Raw genomic sequence first — 22,741 nt, 5'->3', positions numbered from 1 at the left:
GCTTTCCACGGCAAATTTTCTTCCATATTCAGACATTCACAAATCAAAGATATTACAGCCACATGGTTTCTCAGTCCGCTAGAAAATTCAGCATGGATGCAAGACAAAGCAATCAGAAATTCCAGCTACAAATTCTTTTCAATGTGAAAGATAAAGGTATGTAATGTCTATCGGAAATAGTCACGAAATTCACTAATGCGAGTAGTGGCGCTTGTCACTGGTGGGGGTTCAGGCATAGGCCTTATGGCAGACCAGGCGTTAGCAGTGAACGGAGCGAAAGTCTACATTGCAGGTCGAACAAAGTAGAAACTTGACAAAGTGGCAAAGCTCTACGGTCAAGACATTCCTGGTCAAATAATCCCTATCACAGCCGATGTCACCAATAAGGACGCAATCAAAAAGCTTGTTCAAGACATTAGCTCCCGCGAGAAGTTTCTCTCGGTTTTGATAAACAATGCTGGCATTCCCCTTGACAGCCAGACTACTTAACACGAAGATCTGATAAATTACGCGAGACACTCTTCGAGGACCCGAAGAACGACTTCAGTGCCTAGGATGACATCTTCCGCACGAATGTCTCTCAACTGTTCTTCATGACATCCGCATTTCTACCATTACTCCAAAACGGGTCTGAGCAGGAGAAAGGCTTCTCTAGTACAGTAATCAACACCACTTCTATCTCTGGTATTGTCAAGGTTTCTCAGCATCATTTTGCGTATAACGCTTCCAAAGCTGCTGCTATTCATTTGACCAAGATGATAGCACATGAAACTATGACTTCAAAGTTGCGGATCAGAGTGAACAACATTGCTCCTGGTGTTCTCCCAAGTGAGATGACAGCAGGAGAGGGATCTTTGTAAAGTAGTCTTGAATGTTCTGCATTGCAGCTCATTTCAAACTACTGGCATCTCTCCATGTAGTTAACAGCCTAGCCAAAGTTTACTGTGATACTATCAAAAGGGCAACGCCCAAGAATTGAAATTGGTCAAAAGTAATTTTGGTAGCGAGCATACAAGTATGCCTGGGGTGTCAGTCTACAGATATCGCCCAGTTCTAAAGAAATACCTAATTTGACCATGTCATGCATCGCGCGATCTCTCTGGTAGCTAATCCTGAAATAGCTAGCAGAATTTAAGTTACATTCATCATTATGAGACTAATGTTGATGTGGATATTGTTTGCGCAGAGTGCTCGTCAAAGTACACTATAAAAGTGCCTTTGTAAAAATTCGATGGAGTTTTATTTTATTTTAAATTCATGTTCATGTTCATGTTCATTTTCATTTTCTTTCAAAAAAGATAGAAGAAAAAAGAAGAAAAAGAAATATCATCAGCCTGGTATAGCCACTGAGATGACCGACGCTGAAGGCTTTACTATCTAGTAGCTAGCGTGTCGCAGCTCTTAAGCCTCAGATACTGACTGGCAAATGTATCTACGAGCGGTAAGAGGAGCATTATGGGATATCATCTTGATGCCAGTGTCGAAATGCTAATTTGAGATCATTGGTGTACTTCCACCGGATTTCTTCAATTTTGTTTCCAATTCAATAGGGGCCGGTCACTTCTGGCATCTACTTATAGGTCCGACTGCTCTGGGAGCTGAGTAAGTATTGGCGAAAGAAACCACCGACAACAGGTCCTTCGCATAGCCGGCTGCGGTAAATGCCGCATATCCTTGCCAGTCTTTGCTTTTATGCGAATCGGCGTAGTCACAAATTCCTCGTATAACCAAGCATGAGAAATTTACCCATGAGCCCTGCTGCATCCATTTCAAAGCACAAGATTTCTGAACCTTGAGCAAGTCTATCGCGAGACGTACCGTGCCGCATGACTTGGTTTCCAGAGGCTATCAATCCGTAATGTATTTCCGCTCTAAGACTCTTGTTGAATCGCAGTTTTCACACGTCGCCTCAAATTCCACATGATCATACGCAGCCTCGAATAATTGATCCCGGTCTGGGCTCACGTAGCCTAATGATCAATCTATTAAAAGTAGTTTATAATTTAATATTCTTGTAGGACTAAATACTATTTCTAGTATAGACTATATAAAGACTAGATATAAAATAGAGACATCTAGTTAGTCTCTAAGTAATTATTAAGTAACTAATTACTAGTAACTACTAAATACTTAGAGAGTACTTAGTAAATCTTACTAATATATTATATAATTGATTCTAAGCTATTTAGTAAGTCTAAGCCCGGACTGAAATTAACTTAGTAAGTCTAACTCTGAGTACTCTTATTAAAGCAGTAGTACCTCGAATAGGAAATCCCTGTCTGGCAGAGGAAATATAGTTTGTATAGTAACCTAGTTACTATTATTCTCCAGGTATAATAACTATAGAGAACTGCCTAACTAGATATAATACCAACAAGTTGAAGCCAGGAATAATAGATTTCAAATACAATAGTATTCTCTTAGTATGTATACATATACGCTGCACCAGCTACTAGTATCTATATTTAAAATTGATTCAGGATAATATCAGAACTTTGGTCGCTGGCTCGGTATTTTCAAGGACGTGCTAAATAGAGAACATTCCAAGTAGCAGCCTCTGCGACTAGGGCAAAAGACTTAGAATACCAGATCCAAGACCTAGTACTATTTGATCGCACTTTATATAGTAAGGCATAGTTCGTAACAGGTATCATATGTATCGACTACTAGTACCCATCTAGTAGGCTTCGACCAGCTTTTGACCAGCTTGAAGATTACAGACAGCCCTGGAGTTTTGGTTGAAATTTGAAAATCATAGGTCTACACTTGATCTGCGAAAGAGGCATTTGCACCTCAGGCTAGAGATTCACAAGGTCAATGTTTAGTATCGTAATAGTTCGCTCTACATGTTTATTTGACAAAATCAAGAGATACTCTTTTGTGAGTTAAAAAGAGCTAGCGAATTCGGTAGGCTACCGTATATTATCCTAAAATAGGAAGTTTCAATAATAGAACCCATTTCCCATCTAGATGAGGAGGATTGAAAATTTTGAAATTAATAAGAACGTGGCCTAGGGACTCCTTATCGCCCAGGGGCTTGACATAATACCTATGGGCGTAAAGGATACACCTATGATAAAAGTTTTGTACATCATCGTCTTCACTGATAGGGTAGAGGATCTTCTAGTATCTTCTGTAGTTGTAACCAAGTTGCGTTTGATTAAAGGAGCGCCAGGAAGTATGGCTACTGATGCTCTATTGGACAATTCGGCATAATGTAAGGAAACACTTAGTTAACCGAGGGGCAAAAATCCCGGAAACTCTGCTGCGTGTATGCAAATGCAATGCAATACTTCAGTCCAGCTAGTCAGATCAAATGACCACCTGTATGCAGCTAGAGCTCGGTGTTCAGGTACATACATGTGAGAAACTTTATAGAGATGAAGGTCGACTCTATTTGACAGTTTTTCCCGAGCCCTACCGATTTAACGTTTCGGTGAATACTAAGAGGCCCCCAGGGCTTCCATATTGATGACTACCCTGTTTGAAGTAATTAACGTTCTGGAATCCTGCATATGCACCAGAGGTACTAGTTCCAGGGTTCTCTTGAGAAGGTGAGTACATACCCCGGCTTTCCCCCTTGCATATTAAAACGGGGCCGAGGTGCCCTTTCCACGCCTGCATATGCTTTGAGTCATGGACACTATCGGGGTTGGGACTTGCACTTACTTGGCACCTTTTGAAATTCATGAGGTCAGACATGGAAATCACTTAAAACTTGAACATGATGGTTCGTTGATAACATGATATTTATACAAGACTAAATTGCTGGAAGGCCTTCAAAGTTTCATTTGAAAAAGAGCCGAGTCAATGGAAGCGCCGTGGAGGGACATTCTTACGTCTTCTCGTCCGGCCTTCTCTTCTCGGCTTTCATTCTTGTTGTCTCAATGTATTTATATTGATATCAACCTTGGAATACCCAAGTGGCCTAGCGTTGAACATCAACACGATTCCAGCAGCATCTGAGCGGTCTGCCCAGGTGGAGGGTCGCATCCGCTGCACTGCAACGGACCTTGAAGTTGAGTAAAGTCCGTATCGGATACGGAGAAAGGTGGGCTGACTTGGTTCCCTGTCGATCAAAGCCCTAGGAGGAACTTCGGAAGCGGGGTCGAGCAGAACCGTGAAGTTCGCTTACCCCAGTTTTCCCGGCATGTCGATCCAAGGAACAAAAGTTTCCAATTTTTGGCTGGTCCAGGAACAATTTTCAGGAACAAAACAATTAGCCGGCCCCGCATTTTTCTTCAAAGATTTTAGGGGCCGGTTATTGGAGACAAATTTCTTCATGTATTGAGTATAGATGGATAATCGATTTGGTTTTTTTATCCTATCGTGTTCGGAGTTTTTTTCTCGTCATTTTGGGGTCCAAGGAAAGCGCGGATTCTCCTGAGGTATTCCGAGGGATCAACGCTTAATATTACGCTGCCTCGGTTGAGCGATTTGATCACATTCATATGGTATCTGGGCTTCTTATTTATATCAATTCCCAACCGTTGAATGATCTGTAGCACTCCTCTCAAGCCTTAACCATCAGCTGATACCACCGCCCATAATGGCTCGCTACACTTCTTTGGTGCGACTGGCCATGATGGCTATAATGGCTATCCTGTTGGGCCTTGTATCTGCTCGCCCAGCAGCCCCATCGGAGCGTCATTACTCTCGTGGAATTATTCCTCAGTCTCCGAGTACAGATCCTTTCTATCAGCCTCCAGCTGGCTATGAGAATGAGGATCCAGGGACAATTCTGCGCCAACGCAAAATCGCTGTCGCCTTTCTAGGCTTGATCCCAGACCCAGTCGAAGCCTATCAGTTACTATATCGCACCACCTCTATTAATGGTTCTGCTATTGCGACAGTGACCACCGTCTTCAAGCCAGTCAACCCCAAGACAGACAGATTTGTATCATTCGCTACAGCCTACGATAGCTCTGCCTCAATTTGTGACCCCAGTTACAACTATCGACTTTTCGCAGCCCAAACAGATATTATCTCCTCCGCTGAACAATTAGTTCTTCAAGCCTACCTGCTTTTGGGCTACATTGTGGCATCTCCTGACTACGAAGGCCCCGACACAGCCTTTGGTGCAGGTCGCCTAGCAGGAATGGGTGTTTTGGATAACATGCGAGCCGTCAGCAACTTCAAAGACCTGGGCCTTTCAACTGCCACGCCTATGATTGTCGGTACTGGATACTCTGGTGGTGCTATCGCTACTGGATGGGCAGCTTCCCTGCAGCCCAGCTATGCGCCCGAGTTGGACATCAAGGGTTGGGCACAGGGAGGCACTCCTGCCAATCTTACTGGTACTTTCGTGTTCATCGATGATACACTTTTCAGTGGATTCCTTCCCACTGCCGTGGTTGGATTATCGACGCCAAGTGCCTATGGTGCTGAGTTGACTCCTCTTCTAAACAAGATCATCACATCAAAGGGTCAATCCGTTCTTCAATCTGCTCGAACCAACTGTGCTGTCGGAGACATAATTAACTTCGCTGAGCAATCTCTGCTCTCTACTACCATACAAACTTTGGGAGACGGTTTACTCTATGATCCCACTGTTAAGTCTGTTCTTGACAAGAACATCATGGGCCTGGAAAAGAGCGAGACTCCAACTGCACCCGTCTTCGTCTACCATGCAACACAGGACGAGATTATTCCTTACGCTAATGCTTCAACTCTGGTTGACTCGTGGTGCAGCAAGGGTGCCAACGTTAAATTCACCACATTTTCCAATGGTGGCCATGCTACAACTGAAGTTGTTGGACTCCCTGATACCGTCAACTTTGTACAGTCTGCATTTGCTGGGACTACGGAAAGTGGTTGCAGCACTAGCACTGAGCTAAATAGCACCCTGAACCCAATTGCTCTTGGTGTGGAGCTTGAGCCTATCCTGGTGAAGCTGATTGAGGTCATTGCCATTTTGGGAAAGAGTGACTCTAATGTCAAGCAGAATCTTAATGTGTTGAAGGACGTGGTTAAGTGGTAGAGATCTTATAATGCCTATTTATTATATGGGTATCTTGAGATCGGAGTAAAACCTACTACCCATCGAAGTCCTGTTGTTGATATATTCTTCTATTTCTCTTCTTCGTACTTCTATTCTTGTGATACTTCTTCTTGATTATCCGTTTGCTACTATGATAATGGATTTACTTTCATATAATTGGTTATGCCACGTCTTTCAAACGTACAGAATGGTGCCTAGAGGTGCCTAGATATGCCTGCATGTTCTGGAGCCTCACATCAAGGCGTATTTACAAATTAACTTTAATGATTCCCATTTCGTGCTGCGTTGCGTCATTTCTCCGCGGCTCTGCTGCGCAGGCCAGCCGCATGCGAAAGAGGCTCGAGCACCATATCACCCTCCCAGGCCCCGAGTATCTGCGATCCGACCGTATGAATAGACATTTGAATGGTGAAAGATTGATTCCTGGTGGCTTTTTTAGAATAATTAAGTTCTTCAAGATCAATCTTGTTGGAACCGATGGTCGCATCCGCTTATAGTATAGATTGGAATCTCCCAACACTACTAGTAGTACTAGTAGTAGTAACTGGTTCGCGCCATGTCGATCATCTCCGGGATCAGCTGCCCTTATCTCTCTCTCCGTGATGAAGAATGCCCCTACATTAGAGTCGAGGTCAAAAATACGGGTCCATCGTCTTGGGCATACAAGTATTGACCATGCTGATAGGCAAACATTGAAATAAAAAAGACACCACCTAGACCATGTTCGTAATATATTGCTTTTCTCCTATATTTTGTGCAGCGCACACAGTAAAAAAAAAAAAGAAAGAAAGAAAAAAACATCCTCAACGGCCAGACATGATCAGCTGTGGAGTGGCGTTCCAGGCTGACTTGGACATTCGAGATCGGTCGAGTCACCGGGTGTGCGTCACAGACAATCTCCGCCTTCGCCTTCCCCTTCCCTCCGCAACTCAGTCCCCATCTCCCAACCTATTTAATTCATTCTCTTTCAAGTTCTTTATCACCATGTCGTCCGTACCCGTTCTCCCATAGGGTTTCACAACATCGTCTGTGCTTGTCAAGCATTCCTCCACACGGATCCGCCCGTTTCATTGATGCGGAGAAGCTCCTAAGTAGGCCCCGAAGGTCCCAACTGGTACCAACGATGTGCCCAGCTCCTCCCATTGTTTGACTGGCCATTCAACACTCTTTTTCCCATTTCCTTGGGTTCAACATTAGAGGGTCCTTTCTATTTCGTCTTTCCATACTTCTTAGCATGGCCGCCCTCACCGGCTCCATCTCTCTCGCTTTGCACTCCTGATAACAGAACCCGCCGCCGATTGCAGCTTCCCCCAGCTTCTCTTTGCTGGGGTAAGCTCTGCTTAAATCGTACCTCCCCACTCAGTCCCACGATTGTTTCGAATACCACACGACATGCATCAGCACCGCTCGCCGGCGGTCCCATCGTCGGCTCCAGCGCCTAAATTCCCCTCCAAGCCCAAATCAGTCCGGAATGACCTGAGAGAATCGGAATCAATACCAACATCCCCCACTGCCGACATCAGAGCAAATCAGACAAAGGGCTTGGGCATAGATGCTGGAACAGGCTCTTCAGAGCAGACAAAGGGGGCAGCTCCAAGCCGGGAAGCTTTGGCGAAGCTGGCCCAGATCATCTCGGTAGAGTGCAGATCGTTCTATATCATCATCTATTATATGCTGACCTTTGTCATCTTCAGAATTACCACACAAAAGCAGCTTTGATTATTCTTCAATCTCGTGTTGAGCTTCCACCGTCTATCAAAGAGGGGACACGAACCCCAAGAGTGAACCGATGGGTATGTTATATTGCGCCATCACGAACTTTACTTTACCCCTCTCCATATAATCACGCTTCTAACTTTCTCTTGGCGAATAGTTCAACGTCGAGTTGGACGACACCGATGTCTTGCGAGAACCACTACGGGCATGGAGATTGTGTGACGCCACGGAGAATCGTCCGCCACCCCTCATTATCGAAACATTCTTAGATACCAAGGGCCTTACCAACAATCAAAGCTTGGTGGTGCTAGATGAAGGTGGAAAGCGATGGGATGTCCGTGAATCCCTCGCAGCTGCTAGGGCTCATTCCTCTAAACAGTACCAGGCGAATTGTGATGAAATCGTCTTGGAACGGTGGAAGATAGAGTTGGGGGATTCCTCTAGCAGACCCCCCGCCGATCTGGGCTCTATCTTGCCGACCGTGTATAAGAAAAGTATTGTGCTGTTCCGATCTCTATTCACCTACTCTAAGTTCCTGCCCGCTTGGAAGTTCTCCAAACGAAACACAAATGGGCGAAGAAGCCCTGCTTTGCAGATACAATACCGGGTGGTAGAAGGGGATTCTAGTGATGCATCTTTGGATCACCTGTCAACTCCACTGTATGAAGGGAATGATAAAGTGGTAGACTCCTACTGCTTTGGAGTTACCGAGTCTCCGGCAGGTCCATTTTCAATCGAAGTCTCTTACCGGACTAACTGTGATTTCCGAGTCGATGATTCTGAGGCCATACTGAGTTCACGGTTCCTAGGGGCCGATGATGAGATCTTCCGACCTTCACTCCCATCGGATGATGTCCACCGGATAAACCCCGAAGTTGGATCGGTTCCAGTCGAGAGACGACTTGTAGAAAATCCCGATTGCACGCGGGCGTATGGGAGTCTATCGACCTTTCATCAAGTTGGTCCGGCGAATGGTGCAAGTCCAATTTCAGCACTGCGTGCCGTGAGAGATGCCGGTGCTGAGTCGCCCTCACCGACTGATTCAAGCTTGAAGAAATTGCTGCCCGCCGCAAAAGTTGGACCTCTAGCAGGCAGACCTGCACGGCTTGCAAGTGAGAGTGGAGGATCAAACTTTGCTCGGCGTCCCTCCGTCTCATTTCAACCCTTCAAATCTCCTCCCCTGTCGGCGTCCCCGGCATTAGTCGATACCCCTCTAGGTGTGTCTCCACGAACCGCTTCTGCACGGTGCTCTACTGGAACATCTGTCGACTCGCGTATTATGCCCCCGCCGTCTACAGCTGCCTCGGCACGTAGGCAAACTGCCATCGCTTCAGAGCAAGTTATCTCTTCTTCGAATTCTGCCTCGCCAAAGCCCGCACCAATATCACGATACAGCAGTTCTTTTAGCCATCGGCGAAACCGACCATCTTCTGCGGGGACAATCAAGATCGATGATGACAACTCTAGCGGAAAGGCCAGTGCAACATCATCCAATGTCCAACCTGGCTCTGGTCTGCTTGCAGAGGCCACTGGAACGAGTGCAGAGTCGATCCATGCAGATGATGAGAATATCTCAGAATTTCTGAAGTTTCTAGACCAGAAGAAAGATCTGATGAATAAATCATCTAGCACCGCCTCACAAGATTCTGCGGCCCAGAAACCTGCCGTTACTTCTGTCACGCTTGCGCGCTTTCAACGCATGCGTGACTCAAACGCTGCACTTTCGGAGTCAATGCTACAATCTACGCAGCTTCATCGCTCATCCACGCCCTCCAGCAAGCAACTCTCTGGGGTCCCGCCAATGGTTGCTGGTACTTCCATATCGACCGCTTCGTCTCCTGGAAAGCCGATTTCACCTCATACGCCTCACACGCCCGCCATTAGATCCCGCCTGAGCTCTAACAGCGTTGTCGATGATATTAATAGTGAGCTCGATCGCCGAGGGCCACCCATTGAACACGACTCCCCTCTTGAGGAGGAAAAGACCACACTTGAAAACACACAAGGAGGTGCCTCTACTGCGGCTGCTATCGACATTCCAACTTCCCCGCGGCCTTTCGCGCCACCCTACCGCCGCTCGAGCTCTGCTGCCCAGCGCCGACGGCCGCCTCCCACTGATGAAGATGATATCTTTCCTTTTGGGATGCGGAGTCTCAGTCTTGGCCGGGGCGAAGTCCAACGTGAAGGTGAACAAGAGACACCGGATCCCAATGCCTTTCAGCTACCAGAACCTGGCTCAATCAATCTTAGCTTGGAGGAGCCTAGCGCACGTGTCGCTGGAGATATAGTGACAGCTCAAAACCGTCAAAACGCCGCCCTCCGGGCCCAGACCGTCTCCGTTCCTGCTGCCGCATCGACTTCGTCTAACGCGAACCTTTATCAACCCCGCTTCCCACCGCGAGGTCGGGGTACCTCTATTGGTCACAATTCCTTAAGCTCGGCGTCGAGCAGTCTAGCTCGTGGCGCTAACATTCCGCCTCATTTAAGTGAGCGTGATGGAGATCGGGATGGCAATGCAAGTGGTAGCAACAGTGGAAACTCTACTATGGAAACCAGGCGTAGTTCCTTCCAACGTCCGAGTTCTACCCGTGTGCCTCCGTCTGCATTCGAAGACGATGAACCTCTGCTCTTTGCTATGAGTGACTTTGGTGCCTCCCGTCGTAGCTTGGAAGAAAATCGACATGGCAATCATGGCGGCGCTGACTCTACTGGTGGCTCCCGGCGTGGCAGTGGCAGACGTGGTGCAGGACTTCCCAACTTCCATGGCTGGAACTAGCTGAATACTGACCAACTGTGACATTTCATCTTACCTTATCACCTCATCACCATCATACTATTCGTCTGGTCTATCTTATGGTCCTGGCCTTTCCTCCAGTCCATCTTCTGTTTATTTCAAATACCCCATTGCAATTTTGTGTTTCAACGGCTGGTTTCTTTCTTGAAACCTTTTTTTTCTTCATTCACGGTTGGTTGCTCCATAGAGTGAACATTTCAATCACGATTTAACTAGACTGCAACTTCTTTTGATTTGGTTGTTCTTTTTATCTCATACTTTGGATTTTTTGTTTTTTTTTCTTTGTTCTTTTTCAGTTGAATTTGCGCTCATGGGACCGACCACGCCTTGCTTAAACCCCTACATGATGACCTATACGAATTTACGTTTGCTAGGAACTTGGCGCCTTGCTCTTCACTTGTTCGCTCTGGGTGATTCTACTTCTGTCTCACGCCAACATGGTCTTGATTCCATTTTTCTTATTATTTCTGGTTTTTATATTCTTTGATTGGACTTCTCTTGGCATGAGTCTTCGGCAATTCTTGTACCCTAGAAGGCCAAATACTATTTCAAGTTGAAATGTTTTCAAACAAATGAACCGTGGAAGTTCGTAACATCCAGAGTCGACTTTTAAGGACGGAACGTAGGTATACATAGGATCTCATCAGCGGTCAGAGAATCTTGGAATGGCAATTGGAAAATCAAGGCTTTTATTTCTTCGAACTCGAGGAAAAGGTATCTAACGAATTAGGCTCTAGATGCAAAAAATCATTCACATGCATAATAAGAGTACATATTATCCAGCTGAATTGCTAGACGGTGAGAAGTCTCCATGGAAGTTCTCGGGTCCGAGCGATTTATATCTCCCGGCGTAGTGACCAAACCACACAGGTTGAAGCTGACTCATGCGCTGCATTAGCCCGCTGGCCGGCTTGTCTTTGATGGATATATGGATGGCCGAGGGCAGTCTTCAAAGCAGAAATTGCGAGGGTGGTGCCGTAATGTGAGAGTTCAATGTCATGGTACCTAGAGGGACCGCATTGAAGCACCAGCTCACATACCACGGAAAGCGTTGTTGGAGGCACTACGACGTTCCTTGCTGCGGAACGAAGACGAAGAGGTCTTGTCGTATTGGACTTCGGGCTTATCCTTCTTAGACTTCGAGGCGGGCATGAAGCTGACTTCTCGCTCACCGACAGCACCGCCCTGGCGTGAGGGCTTAGCTCTGGACTTCATGTTTTGGGCACGAGATCCAAACGACCGGTCACGTGTAGAGTTGGTACGTGCCGCTGAAGAAGAAACCTGCATGCGAGGAGGAGCTTTTCTCGTTTTCTTGTAATCGGTTGAGGAAATCTTCTTGGACGCTTGGGGCTTAGCGGGTCTTTCACGTTCGCGTTCACCATCGGAATCAGAGTCATCATCACTAGAACCAGGTGTGTCATCGGCGGCTTCTTGTTCGACGGCTGTAAGGCCACGCTCTCCTCGTTCGCCCTTCTGGGGCACAGTGCTGGGGTTGAGGAGCTGGAATTCGCGAGATGTCTCGTCGACAGCGAAATCCTCGTCCTCGAACAGCTTGGCGAAACGGCTATCACCAACGGAAGTCTTGGGCTCATCTGTGCCTTCAGTGGGAGCGTCGACCATGTCCGCGTCACCGCCACGCTCCAGAACACCACGGGCTCTCTTGCGCTCAGCCTTCTCCTCGGCGTTCATCAATCTCTCCGCCAGCTTCTTGTTCACCTTGACAGTGGCCTTCTTCTTTCCGCGGATACGGCTCTCGCGCTCCTTGTCGATCTTCTCCTTCACACGCTTGGCGCGCTCCTCCTCCCAGACGTATGGGTTAGCAATCAGTCTCGCCTCCTCGTAGAGTCTCTGTCCCACGAAGTAACCGTGCATGTATGGTCGCAAGAGGTTGGTACGGCCGATGAGATGCTCCAGGTTCAATGTGCGGAGCTGAGGAACAGTCAAGAACTTGAAGTTGTCATAAACAGCGCCAGCCTGGGTGCTGGCGAAAGCGTTAGGATCGTTAGGATCCTCGGCCATTTCTTCAACCAGGTTGTCCAGGAAGGAGCACCACTTTGGTGCAGGTCCAAGCTGTGGGATGAAGAATGAATGTTGCTGACGGCCTTCGTTGGCCGTGAGAAGCATTCCGCTGTCCTTGCACCAAGCCACTGAGTTGATATCCACGGCTGGCTCGACGGAAGTCCAAGGGCTACCATCGCGGGGGTCCCAAATCTTGATAATACGCTTATCCGCAGACATAATCTTTGGATCCATTGTCGCTTCACGGGTTGCGGTGGAGGGTTGCAGGAACTTAAGAGTGTGGATAGGGAAGCCGTATCCTTGATCCTTCTTCAGGAGGGGGACGGGGGAACGCAGATCGTAAAGATGCATGAGGCCATTTGAGGAACCAGTACCAAGAGTCAAACCAGAGCGGTTGAACTCCAGCGCAGTGATCTCGGCTCGTCCTTCATCAGCGCTGAATTGTGCAGTGGGTGGCAAGAGGACGCCTGCTCGGCCCTTGGCTCTAGGATCCCATAGTTCCACTGTTCCAACCGATGTACCAAAAGCAAGCAGGTTGTGACTTTCCTCCGCAATTGCACCTGTGTTCACTGATCCGGTGTGAATACCACCTTGTAGGGTGCCACCTCCGGCAGAAGTGAAATCATCTCCACCGACATCCACCTCGAAGCTGCGCATGTACCTTCCCAGTTCCAAGTTCAGTCGGAACACCTCTCCCATTCCATCCTGGTTCACACCGACTGAGGGTATGAGGGCCTCCGTCGACTGTCGGTCAAATACTAGATCACGTCCATATCGTGGCAGTCGGGTTGTGTAATGGCATCCGGACGGTGTGTGGAATTCAAGAGAGCGGTCGGATTGAAGATGAAGGGACTTTGTGTAATCCGAGGATAGGAGGAGAAAAGTGGTATTAAGTGCTACTGTATGCCGCGCCCAGGACAATGAAAGTTGTGGGAGATGGTGGGTGTGAATTTGCGGCTTGTAGGTACCTGGTTAATGATTCTTTTTGTAAGCCTCATAATATTGAACATGCGAACACAAACTAGAAATTGGATCACCATACCTGTACTCATGACCCATTCGCCATCTTCACTAGCCCGGATACACTGGCTAGCCTCTTCAAACTCGAAATCTTGTAACAACTCCACCCGGTTCGCATACTCGGGATCGTCTTTTAAGCTGCGCTTGCGGCGTCTGGCAAGCCATTCTGGAAGTGGACGGGCAGTGTTAGAGCCTGAGATGGTGTACACAGGCACCTCAGACTGATTTGACAGCTTCATGGTGGAAAAATTAGTACCGAGTCGTGACAGTCAACGCGATCAAAAAGTTCAAGATAAAAAAAAAAAAGATAAAACCGATAGGGGCCACGTGACGTACCGCTGCGGATCTCGGTGATTGGCCCGAGCGTCTCCGTTCTGAACTTCCCCCGGAATTGCACAGGAACTCGGTGTTTTGCATTTGCGACAATCTAAATGAGCGCGTCACTGCTCAATCAAGCGATGTTTCAGCCCAGCTGAAGGGTATGCGCCGAAACCACTCAACTATGCGCGCGTGTGGTACCGAACAAACTGTGTTTCACCGTGGGAAATGACTCCCAGATTCGACCATTATCATATCGCTATTTGTGAAGGCTGCCGGGGTTGTCAGCGACCGATAAATCATGGACTTCCCCGGAGGTGCTAATACTAATGTCCATCTCATTGTAAGTCTATTTCCGCAAGTTTATGGCCTCGGACTAAACCGATGTTGTCAGGATGGCTTCTCCACGATCTATTGGAGAATATACACAGAAGAGTCAGGCATCACGAGCCAGCCATCGGAGGGTCACCCTCCAGCCAATGGCTATACAATTTTAAAACATCTTGGTCGCCTCAAAGACCTTGAGGGTAAATTACGAAATCTAAATTGTCTAGTTTCGTGTCCACGGCGTCTCGGGCTGTGGGTATTTTCCCCCACTCCCGGCTTCGAGAGTCTGAGCAACTTGTATGTTAAGGAAGGGAGCGCAGTATCCAAAAAGATATTGATTGATACAACTACCCTTAAAGGTAACCCCCCTTTTTGCCATTAAGCGATGCCCACATTCAATGTTGATCGACGCTAACATATGAGGTAGTTTCGGCAACGGGCAGTGTCGCATCTCAGGATCTGATGCGAAGTCTATCATCAGAGGCTCAGGCCGGGCAGCAACGGCAGCAGCAAGGTCAGCCCGCTCCTAGGAGACCTGATGTCTATGGTGGTTCAACTGCTATATATGCCTCTTTTATCTCCGCAGTCGCCGGCGCAATCAGCCTTCATTTGATTCGCTCCCATGGCGCTTTACCGCTGGGGTCACGCACTCTTTTTACCGCGCTCGAAAGTGTCGGCTATGAGAGCCCCCGTGTTGATAACGACAGCCCATTCTCCCGATCTTGTCTGACAACCCTAAATGCTCAACTCAACCCCAGTGGAATATTAACTATCTCTACGCAAACTATCGTCCAGGAAGGGCTGTCACGTCTTTGCAGCCCCCATGATGATGTCGCAGATCTACTGCGGGCTCAGCCGGGAACTGATCTTTGGATTTGCCCAAACGGAACAGTCGCCCGACTGGTCACTGCTAACATTGAATCTCCCACCGCCCCTTCGCCAGGTTTTATAGTCCCTGCAGATGCCGCCGTGAAGAAGACGCAATGGAAATCAGATGTTACTCAGTGGTTGTCAAATTTCGGCTTGTATATCGATTCCGTCGACGAGGAACCTTGGGTTGAAATAGAAGTATGGGAACCATTTTTTGCAAGATTGGCAGGAGAGGCTTGGCGGCAAGGCGAGGAATCCCAAATTCCGCTTCCCTTGAAACGTATGCTATGGCCAGCACGATTTTGTTTCAGGCGGACCGGTTCCCAGTTGCAACGTCACAGCAATCGAGATTCATGGCCTGAGAGTTTTGTGGATGATCCGCTCAATTTTGCTGAGCGATGGCCATCAGAAGTCGACGCCATCCTGGCAAACCAACAAACTCAATCTGTTCCCGTTTTGGAAAAACCCCAATCCAAAGATCAAGACATGACGTCGTCCAAGGTTGAAAATGTGGAGGGCTTTGAGAGCCTCGCTCGAATGGCACAATACCCCGACCTGCCACCCGCCAACTTGGTTTATCCAACTCCCCCAGATGGGGCAGCTGCGATTGGGATGCATACTATAAATCAAGCCGAAAATTTCCCCGATGATGCAGATTCTAATAATCTATCACCTGCTGGGCCAATGGACCCAAAAAACAACCCGAATGCCAGACTTTCTCCTGACATTGGCATTGGGACTGGCCATTATGATGCTAGCGATGACGAAGATCTCTTCGGAGAAATGAAAGAAAGAGACTTTGGATCACGCGGCATTACAGACGCGGACTTCAGTTTCTTTGACGACCCAGAGCTTGACGATATGGATGATGTGCCTACCGCCCGGCTGGAGGAACCCGAACCTCCCGTTCTGGTGGAAGAGAAACCTCAAGAGAGTGTCATAGGTAATACAGAATTGGATGTTACCGCAACAATTGATGCTCCAGATATTTCTGAGGAAGCGGTAGAGGTAAAGCCGGTTGAAGCAAAGCAAGATGACGCAGAACCACCGGATGAGCCAATGGGATCCCCTGCCTCCCGTGCATCTTCCTCAGACTCAGCTAGCCCGGCCATAATCAGCCCGCCATTAAGTCCCGTGGAAGTTAAGAAGATATTGTTCTCGGGTGCCCGAAAGGACGATCCCGAAAAGTCCAATGATAGCCGTGCTCAACAAGGCCACTATCATCCTGTCACTTTTGAGAAGAAGATTGGAGACTGGGATCACAAATATGGAGCTGCAGGCAAATTCTGGTTCTCGTCCGATAGTTTGGCTAAAGGCTCAGATTCATCTCCAAGCGCTATTCCCACAATTGGCCTTCCTCACCGTGGCAGATCAGGGGGCAGCATCGCACGAGCAAGCCTGGCTACCAAAACCGCTTCGCCTGCTGTTTTAGATGATGACAATCAGAGCTCTTTAGATTCAGAGAGTGAATCTAGCGATTATAGCGATGACATGGTCTCTGAGCATGCACAAGTCGCACCAACTCTCGTCTCTTTGAAAAGGAAGCGCGTGGCATCTGATTCCGACCTTCAATCTGCGGCATCACCAGCGAAGTCTGCCGGTGCATCGGATGGTAGTGCGAACTCAAAGGTTGATAACTGTGCCTTTTTGGGAAATTTCCTTGCTAATTTCTCAGACTGGAATTTTATCGGCTACTTTTCTACTTTTCTGGTTCAACAACTTCCTGTTCTCGTCCGAAAGGAAGACCAGATCCCTATTGCTCAACTACTAGTTGACCAGATCACACAGTCGTCACTCAACCATACGCTTGGCGGCCATATCGGACTTTTTGACCAGGAAAGCGAGAGCTTTACATGGCGGACCTATTTAGAGGAAGTTAGTTTTCTGGGGGTACCTGCAAAACTCGACCTAAAAGCATATACCTCGCTGCAGGAAAGTAGTGCTGTTGCTGCCTCGCAGCAACCATCAAATCTGTCGCTGAAAGACCCGATTGTTAAAATACCTGCGCCGCATGTACGTATCCGTCGTGGCAAGGAATATCTGGAGGCTTTACCACCTGCCATCTCCTTCTGGGAAACATTTGACCTCGAGCCCGCCCATGGTCCGAAGGACATCTCGTCTTATTGTATTCATCCTCATGCTGCGGCGAAGGCAGCTGATGTCTTCTTAAATCGATCCGGACTTCATTATCAGAGTTGCAACTTAGGCAGCCATTCCAGAGGCGACAAATCGATGGCTTTCGAGAATGGGTTAAAGTCATGGGGCTCTGGATCTTCTAACTATGCTTCCATGATGCAGTCTCTAAAAGGCATATGTGAAGAACTCGGTATGTCAGACTGTGTAAGGCTGGTGTTTTCTTTTACTGACGATATTGAACAGGAACGGATTTATCGCAGTATTCGCCGAGTATGGATAACTGCGTGGTCTACATCATTAATCCATTCCCACATGCTACAGCACTCGCTGATATATGTGCGGCATTTTGGCATCTTCTTCAACAAATGCTCGCAGATACTGATCGTCAACAAGGCCAGCCGATCAATGAAGTTGTGCTGCAAATCATTCCCATGGACTTCGTGACCTCAGGAGACTCTATGGTCGTCCCAACGCAAACAGAATTTATGAATCTGAGCCTGGAAGTCTATAGTCGCTGTCGCCCGAAGGAAACCGGTCTGAGCCCTCTCCTTTGTGCCCCTGCCATTCTCCTAGCACACTCGTTGCCCAAGGCTATCAACTTCCGGCTTGCTTCCGATAAGGCATCCCCACTCCAGGATGGGAGAAGCCTCCACATTGCATGCTCCAAGAGCCCTGATCAGCGATGGTTATCTGTAGCATGGTCAGACGAAATTGGCTCTCTTCAAGCATGCATGTCGTATTGCCTGCGCTATCGCAATCGCGGTGCTACCAGGGCAGTCGCAGACATACGCAATGAGATATGGGCTACCACTCGGCATATTATGGAGAAATTCCAGGCTCGATGGAAGGTTATTCTGGCTAATTCCGAACCTATTGACCCCGATGAAGTTGAAGGTAAGAGCTCTTGAATATCAATCGAATCTGACTGGTTCTTTACTGATAATTTATAGCATGGAATACTTTGGCCGAGCAACAAAATAAACTACGACCGGGCTTCATAGAGCTGACCCTAATCACGGTTACTACTACTCCCGACCTAATCCTCGAACCAACACCCACTCAAATTACAACCAACGTGCTCATTGGCCAGCTGTCTTCCACCCCTGTCTCGACTCCCAACCCAAGTGTCAGCGTCGCTTCTCCTGAACAGTCCGCCAACGCTCCTACCCCCACCGAACCCACCTTTGAACCCGATTCCGACGTTGTCCTCACCGATCTCTCCGACGAGTCATGGGCTGTTATCCTCTCCCATCGCCTCAACAGTTCCCCCCACATTACCGAACTCCGCTCCGCTCTGGCAAGCGGGTATCTCCTCCGTCGCAAAGGCACCACCGACGGCGATGGCGTCCATGCAATGACCGTCAATCTCATCCACTCTCAACGACCTGCTTCTTCTCATGAACCTCTCCTCAGAGAAATCCTGGGCATGTACCGGGATCTTGCATCCCTGGCTCGAGCAAGAGGCATGCGCAGTGTACAAGGCAATACCTTGCCCTGGCATATTGCGACTGCTCTTCGAGCCCAGGAGCTTCTAAGCTATGTTTTCTAAATACCAAATCACAATCATACCTGGGTTCGGCGCGGCGTTATGGTTTCTATTCTCTTATTTCCCTATCTCGATCATTTAGAATACTTGTTTCATAGGGTGCACTGCGTGCATAATGTATAGGAGAGGAGAAGCGGATATACCATCGGGGGATGAATTTGATCTTCGCAAAGAAGCGCGTGGCATACCTCTGCATTTCTCTAGCTATCTTGCATTTCTATTTCCGGCGGTCGGCCCTACTATGTTACTTTGATGGATAAAGGTAGATATTGATCATGTCTTAAGTTCAAGTTGTTATTTATTCCTTGTCCCAAAGCTGGGAAAAGTGAGTATTGAATGCATTTCATCGAAAGGAGTCATGTATCATAGGTAGTTTCATCGGTAAGAAATGTCCAAAAAGCTCAATCAGAGTACATCGAAGTAGAAAAGAAGTCCAATCACATATAAAACTCCTGAGGCATAAACGAATATAGAAAAATAAAACCTCATCAACTCCAAGTAATTGGCACGAAATATGTGTGAAAGTGCATAGCCGATCGATCGGCACAGTGTACAGGAAAGCGCAAGCGCGAAAGCAGGTTCTCGTAGAAGCTCGTAATAAGATGATAATTCATAGCGTCGAAGAAAGGGTATCGTATCTTTTGAAATCGGGGCGAGTGATAAGACGTAGACGTAGTCGGTATCGTGAGAAAATGAGGCAAATAGACCGGTCGCATGAGATGAGCTTAACGTTCATCACCCTCCCTCTACACTCTCCTCATCTCCTTCCTTCTTCTTGGAAAAGAATGAGACATGGTTTTGTACGGCGTAGATAGCAAAGGCCGCAATGGCAAGAATGAGGAAGAGCAGGATAATGATAATCGCGATTGTAATGTTGCGCTTGACCATCTTGGCGGGACCCGAACGGGTGGGTTTGTAGTTGAAGGTACTGGAGACAGTGTTCGATGGGATACCTGGTTGAGGTTATGAACTCGGAAGAGTGGAAGGTGAGGGTTGGCTTGGATTGCCTTTGGCGAGAAAAGAATCAAGTCCGACCTCTGTGTGCGTTGGCACAGCCAGCGAGAGGAGATGTATGCAATAGATGTAGATAAGATGTCAGATGCAGGATAGATGATTGCTCTGATGGATCTGTCTTTCGGTCGCGGTAGATGAAAAGAAAAATGCAAAGTGATAATCCAGACCGGTCGCAGTGAGTTGGAGGAAAGAGAAAATCTGCTGGTGAAATGGACTGAGGGAAGTTGGTTTTAAAAGATCTGATCAGTTGTTCCCAGCCACCGCGATACAATAAAACACATGGCTGGGGTTGACACAGAGTGGGTCCACGGCCACGGGTAATACTGGGGGCCTAAACCATACTGCATGGGAAATCCTCACATTCTAGAACAATTAAATTTAGTTTGATCAAGGGGGTTGTCTGTAGATCGATTGGTATATGATAGAACTCCTTCAAGTGGAGGCGTAAGTAAATCCAGTGTTTGGGTGTATGTCTCAAATGAATAACACAAGGCCACCAAGTTGTATTCTAGAGAGCATCGGGCTAGCTATTGATCAAATCTGATAGCTCAGTGTCCTTCAAGTTGATCGTAGCAGTCCTTCGCTTATATGGGTGCCAAGGTACCAATGTTTATCATGCTTGACTTATTGACTCAAATCCTCAGGTCCTCAACTAGGTATTTGTCTCCTCCTATGAGAAAGCAAGTCTTGATGTCCTGCACTCCAAGTCAAGCTCAATAATAAACCTCGAATAATGTGAGGTCTCGATGGCAGATAGCATGCTTGCAATCCTATTGAGTCAAGTTTTATAGGTATATACTAGCATTCCATAGTCATCGAAATCCCAATCGGGCAAGTCTTTCGATGTCATCTTGGTCAACTAGCGCCCGGCCTATTGTTCATTCGAGCCCGTGCTAGAATCACTATTGATGAATAAAACAACATGAAATCCGATTGCATTATTAGTTTGTCAGACTAGGGTTGCAAGAGTGGCTAGCGCCCCCTATTAAATCAGCTACGACTGGTCTAGGCAATCAATAGTAACGAAACAAAGCAATGGTAGAGCTTTGGTTTAGGGTATCTAACTAGATCTTTACAACTTCGAGTTGAACCTTGGAATCACGTTGGTTAATTTTGGTTCAATCTAATCACGATGGACGCATTGACATTTGATTATGAACGATTTAGTGATATGACAGGAAAAGAAACGTGCGACCTTTTCTTCAATGTTCCAGATGCATACGGATGCCCCAGGACAGCAACCGGATAAAGTTGCAACTAATTCATTTTCATGATTGCTATTACTTTGTTCATGGCGCTATTGTTTACTACAGATTTATGTTATCCACCATAGACCTGTGGAAACAACCGAAATATCCCCGAGATGTTCAGGCACGCCTTACCCACTGCAGTGCTGATCATCTTTACTGGTAAGACATTTAGCATCATCGTCTCAATCATTTCATACAGGCGATATCCATTTTAATTCACAATTAATACAAATCTCCATCAAAAATCGATCACCTCGTTCAATTCGCCCCGACTACCCCTATCACGACCGGACCATTTGACCGAAAGAGTCGTAGTGGAGTCAGTGTTATGAAGATCTTCCCTCTAAAAAACTGCCGCGTGGATCAATTCCGCAGATACCAAGAGTAAGTGGCGATGCCAATGCTCCGAATATCATTAGCGCCAGACAGCTGAAATCATGATAATCGCCATCTTCATCGACTAGCCCCGCCGGATCACTACTCAGTTGTTGTGTGCTGCATTGAGGCGCGATCCGTGCACCGGTTAACGGTGATAGCCTCGGAGTTGCGCGCGCGCGGAGAAGAGGACATGTCCCATTTACTGTACAAAATTGTGCATTAATACGGAGTATGGGATGATCATTACGAATAACCGACTGAAAGACTAGTTTTCATCCCCTGATCCTTGATCCTTGACTTGCCAGTTGTCCAAGAACCAGGATCTGGAGCTAATTAGGAAAGAGTTGCATGCTCTCATTTTTGTGTTGCTGTTTTAGCTGCAGTGGAATACTGTCACTACTGCATCATCATTTATAGGGCAGTGTGTCATGTTGGATGATCTTCTTAGAATCAAAGACGCACATGGTTGTGGCGGCAGGGATTTCTCTTCTACGTCCCGTGCGTCCCCGCCAACACACACACACTATTGAAGCCATCGCCAGCCACAAATCGCTGGGCGGGATAGAGCCTCCTCGTTGGAGGATGGGGGACGCTAACCACGATCCCGGGAGTATGGCTACTACGTATCAAAGGGAAATCGAAGCCCGGGCTGAAGTGCTAGTCGTTTAGCCGCGTCTGGGCAAAGAGGCAAGTTCAGTTCTTGAGCGGGGATGGCTTTTCCGTGCCCCGATCTCGGATGACGCTAATTAATTTCGCGCCTTCGCTAATTGATCCTTGCATGACACTAACATGGAACAAAAAGAAGAAGTCAAAGAAGCAAAATTTGGGCGCACTCAGCAGAGTTAGCACTGCTTGTCTCTCTTTTCGAGGTCTCTTCGTCACGACTTGGGAAATTAGGTTCGCGTCTCCAAATATTTACAACGGTTGAAGCTTCCAAGGTTTTATAATTAGAAATGGACTAGAGCAACGAAGGTTCCATGGTTTGAACACGGCATTGGAAATGTCAAGCCGTGTAGAACCCCAATACCCTAATTCTCCACTTGATTACCCTGATAATCCAATTGACTGGTCCACAAGAATGAGCAATGACTGAGGAGGGAGCTTTGCATCCCAGACCCGCAGCACATGGAGTGGATCATCATGTGGACAATGTGGATCAGGAACGGCCTAGCTTCCTCATGTTCATGGTTCATGAACTGTCTAGATATGCAGGCTCCACCAGGCGGGCGAAACACCCCTGATGAACGCAAGAAAAACTTGCATCTGATAGGTTGTTGTCGGCCGTTCTACGCTGCACATCGGCTCCAACGCTCCAAACTTTGTCGGTGCAGTTACCTGTCTGCGGAGAAGAC

At 47.5% G+C, this 22,741-nt stretch overlaps 5 protein-coding genes across 5 annotated transcripts; 4 read left to right on the top strand and 1 right to left on the bottom strand.

The window, feature by feature from the left end:
- Positions 1-593: 593 nt before the first annotated feature.
- Positions 594-860, top strand: N7478_009939 (short chain dehydrogenase/reductase family; the record flags this gene model as incomplete). Its single annotated transcript, XM_056926153.1, has 1 exon — positions 594-860. One exon carries the CDS (start codon positions 594-596, stop codon positions 858-860), a length of 267 nt encoding a protein of 88 aa, XP_056775523.1.
- A 3,689-nt stretch (positions 861-4,549) lies between these two features.
- Positions 4,550-5,980, top strand: N7478_009938 (uncharacterized protein; the record flags this gene model as incomplete). The annotated part of the gene is made up of 1 exon (XM_056926152.1): positions 4,550-5,980. The coding sequence occupies one exon, from the start codon at positions 4,550-4,552 to the stop codon at positions 5,978-5,980; it is 1,431 nt and encodes a 476-aa protein (XP_056775522.1).
- A 1,413-nt stretch (positions 5,981-7,393) lies between these two features.
- N7478_009937 (uncharacterized protein) lies at positions 7,394-10,493 on the top strand (the record flags this gene model as incomplete). The annotated part of the gene is made up of 3 exons (XM_056926151.1): positions 7,394-7,636; positions 7,696-7,794; positions 7,875-10,493. 3 exons carry the CDS (start codon positions 7,394-7,396, stop codon positions 10,491-10,493), a joined length of 2,961 nt encoding a protein of 986 aa, XP_056775521.1.
- A 1,050-nt stretch (positions 10,494-11,543) lies between these two features.
- Positions 11,544-13,789, bottom strand: N7478_009936 (WD repeat NOL10/ENP2 family protein; the record flags this gene model as incomplete). The annotated part of the gene is made up of 2 exons (XM_056926150.1): positions 11,544-13,498; positions 13,573-13,789. 2 exons carry the CDS (start codon positions 13,787-13,789, stop codon positions 11,544-11,546), a joined length of 2,172 nt encoding a protein of 723 aa, XP_056775520.1.
- A 380-nt stretch (positions 13,790-14,169) lies between these two features.
- On the top strand, positions 14,170-18,750 carry N7478_009935 (uncharacterized protein; the record flags this gene model as incomplete). Its single annotated transcript, XM_056926149.1, has 4 exons — positions 14,170-14,554; positions 14,623-17,405; positions 17,462-18,095; positions 18,152-18,750. 4 exons carry the CDS (start codon positions 14,170-14,172, stop codon positions 18,748-18,750), a joined length of 4,401 nt encoding a protein of 1,466 aa, XP_056775519.1.
- Positions 18,751-22,741: the final 3,991 nt, after the last annotated feature.

This window comes from Penicillium angulare, assembly GCF_028827245.1.
Source record: "Penicillium angulare strain IBT 27051 chromosome Unknown utg000007l_segment0_segment0, whole genome shotgun sequence".
NCBI lineage: Eukaryota > Fungi > Ascomycota > Eurotiomycetes > Eurotiales > Aspergillaceae > Penicillium > Penicillium angulare.
Note: the sequence above shows the minus strand (reverse complement) of the source record. Positions and strands in the feature narration are given on the sequence as shown.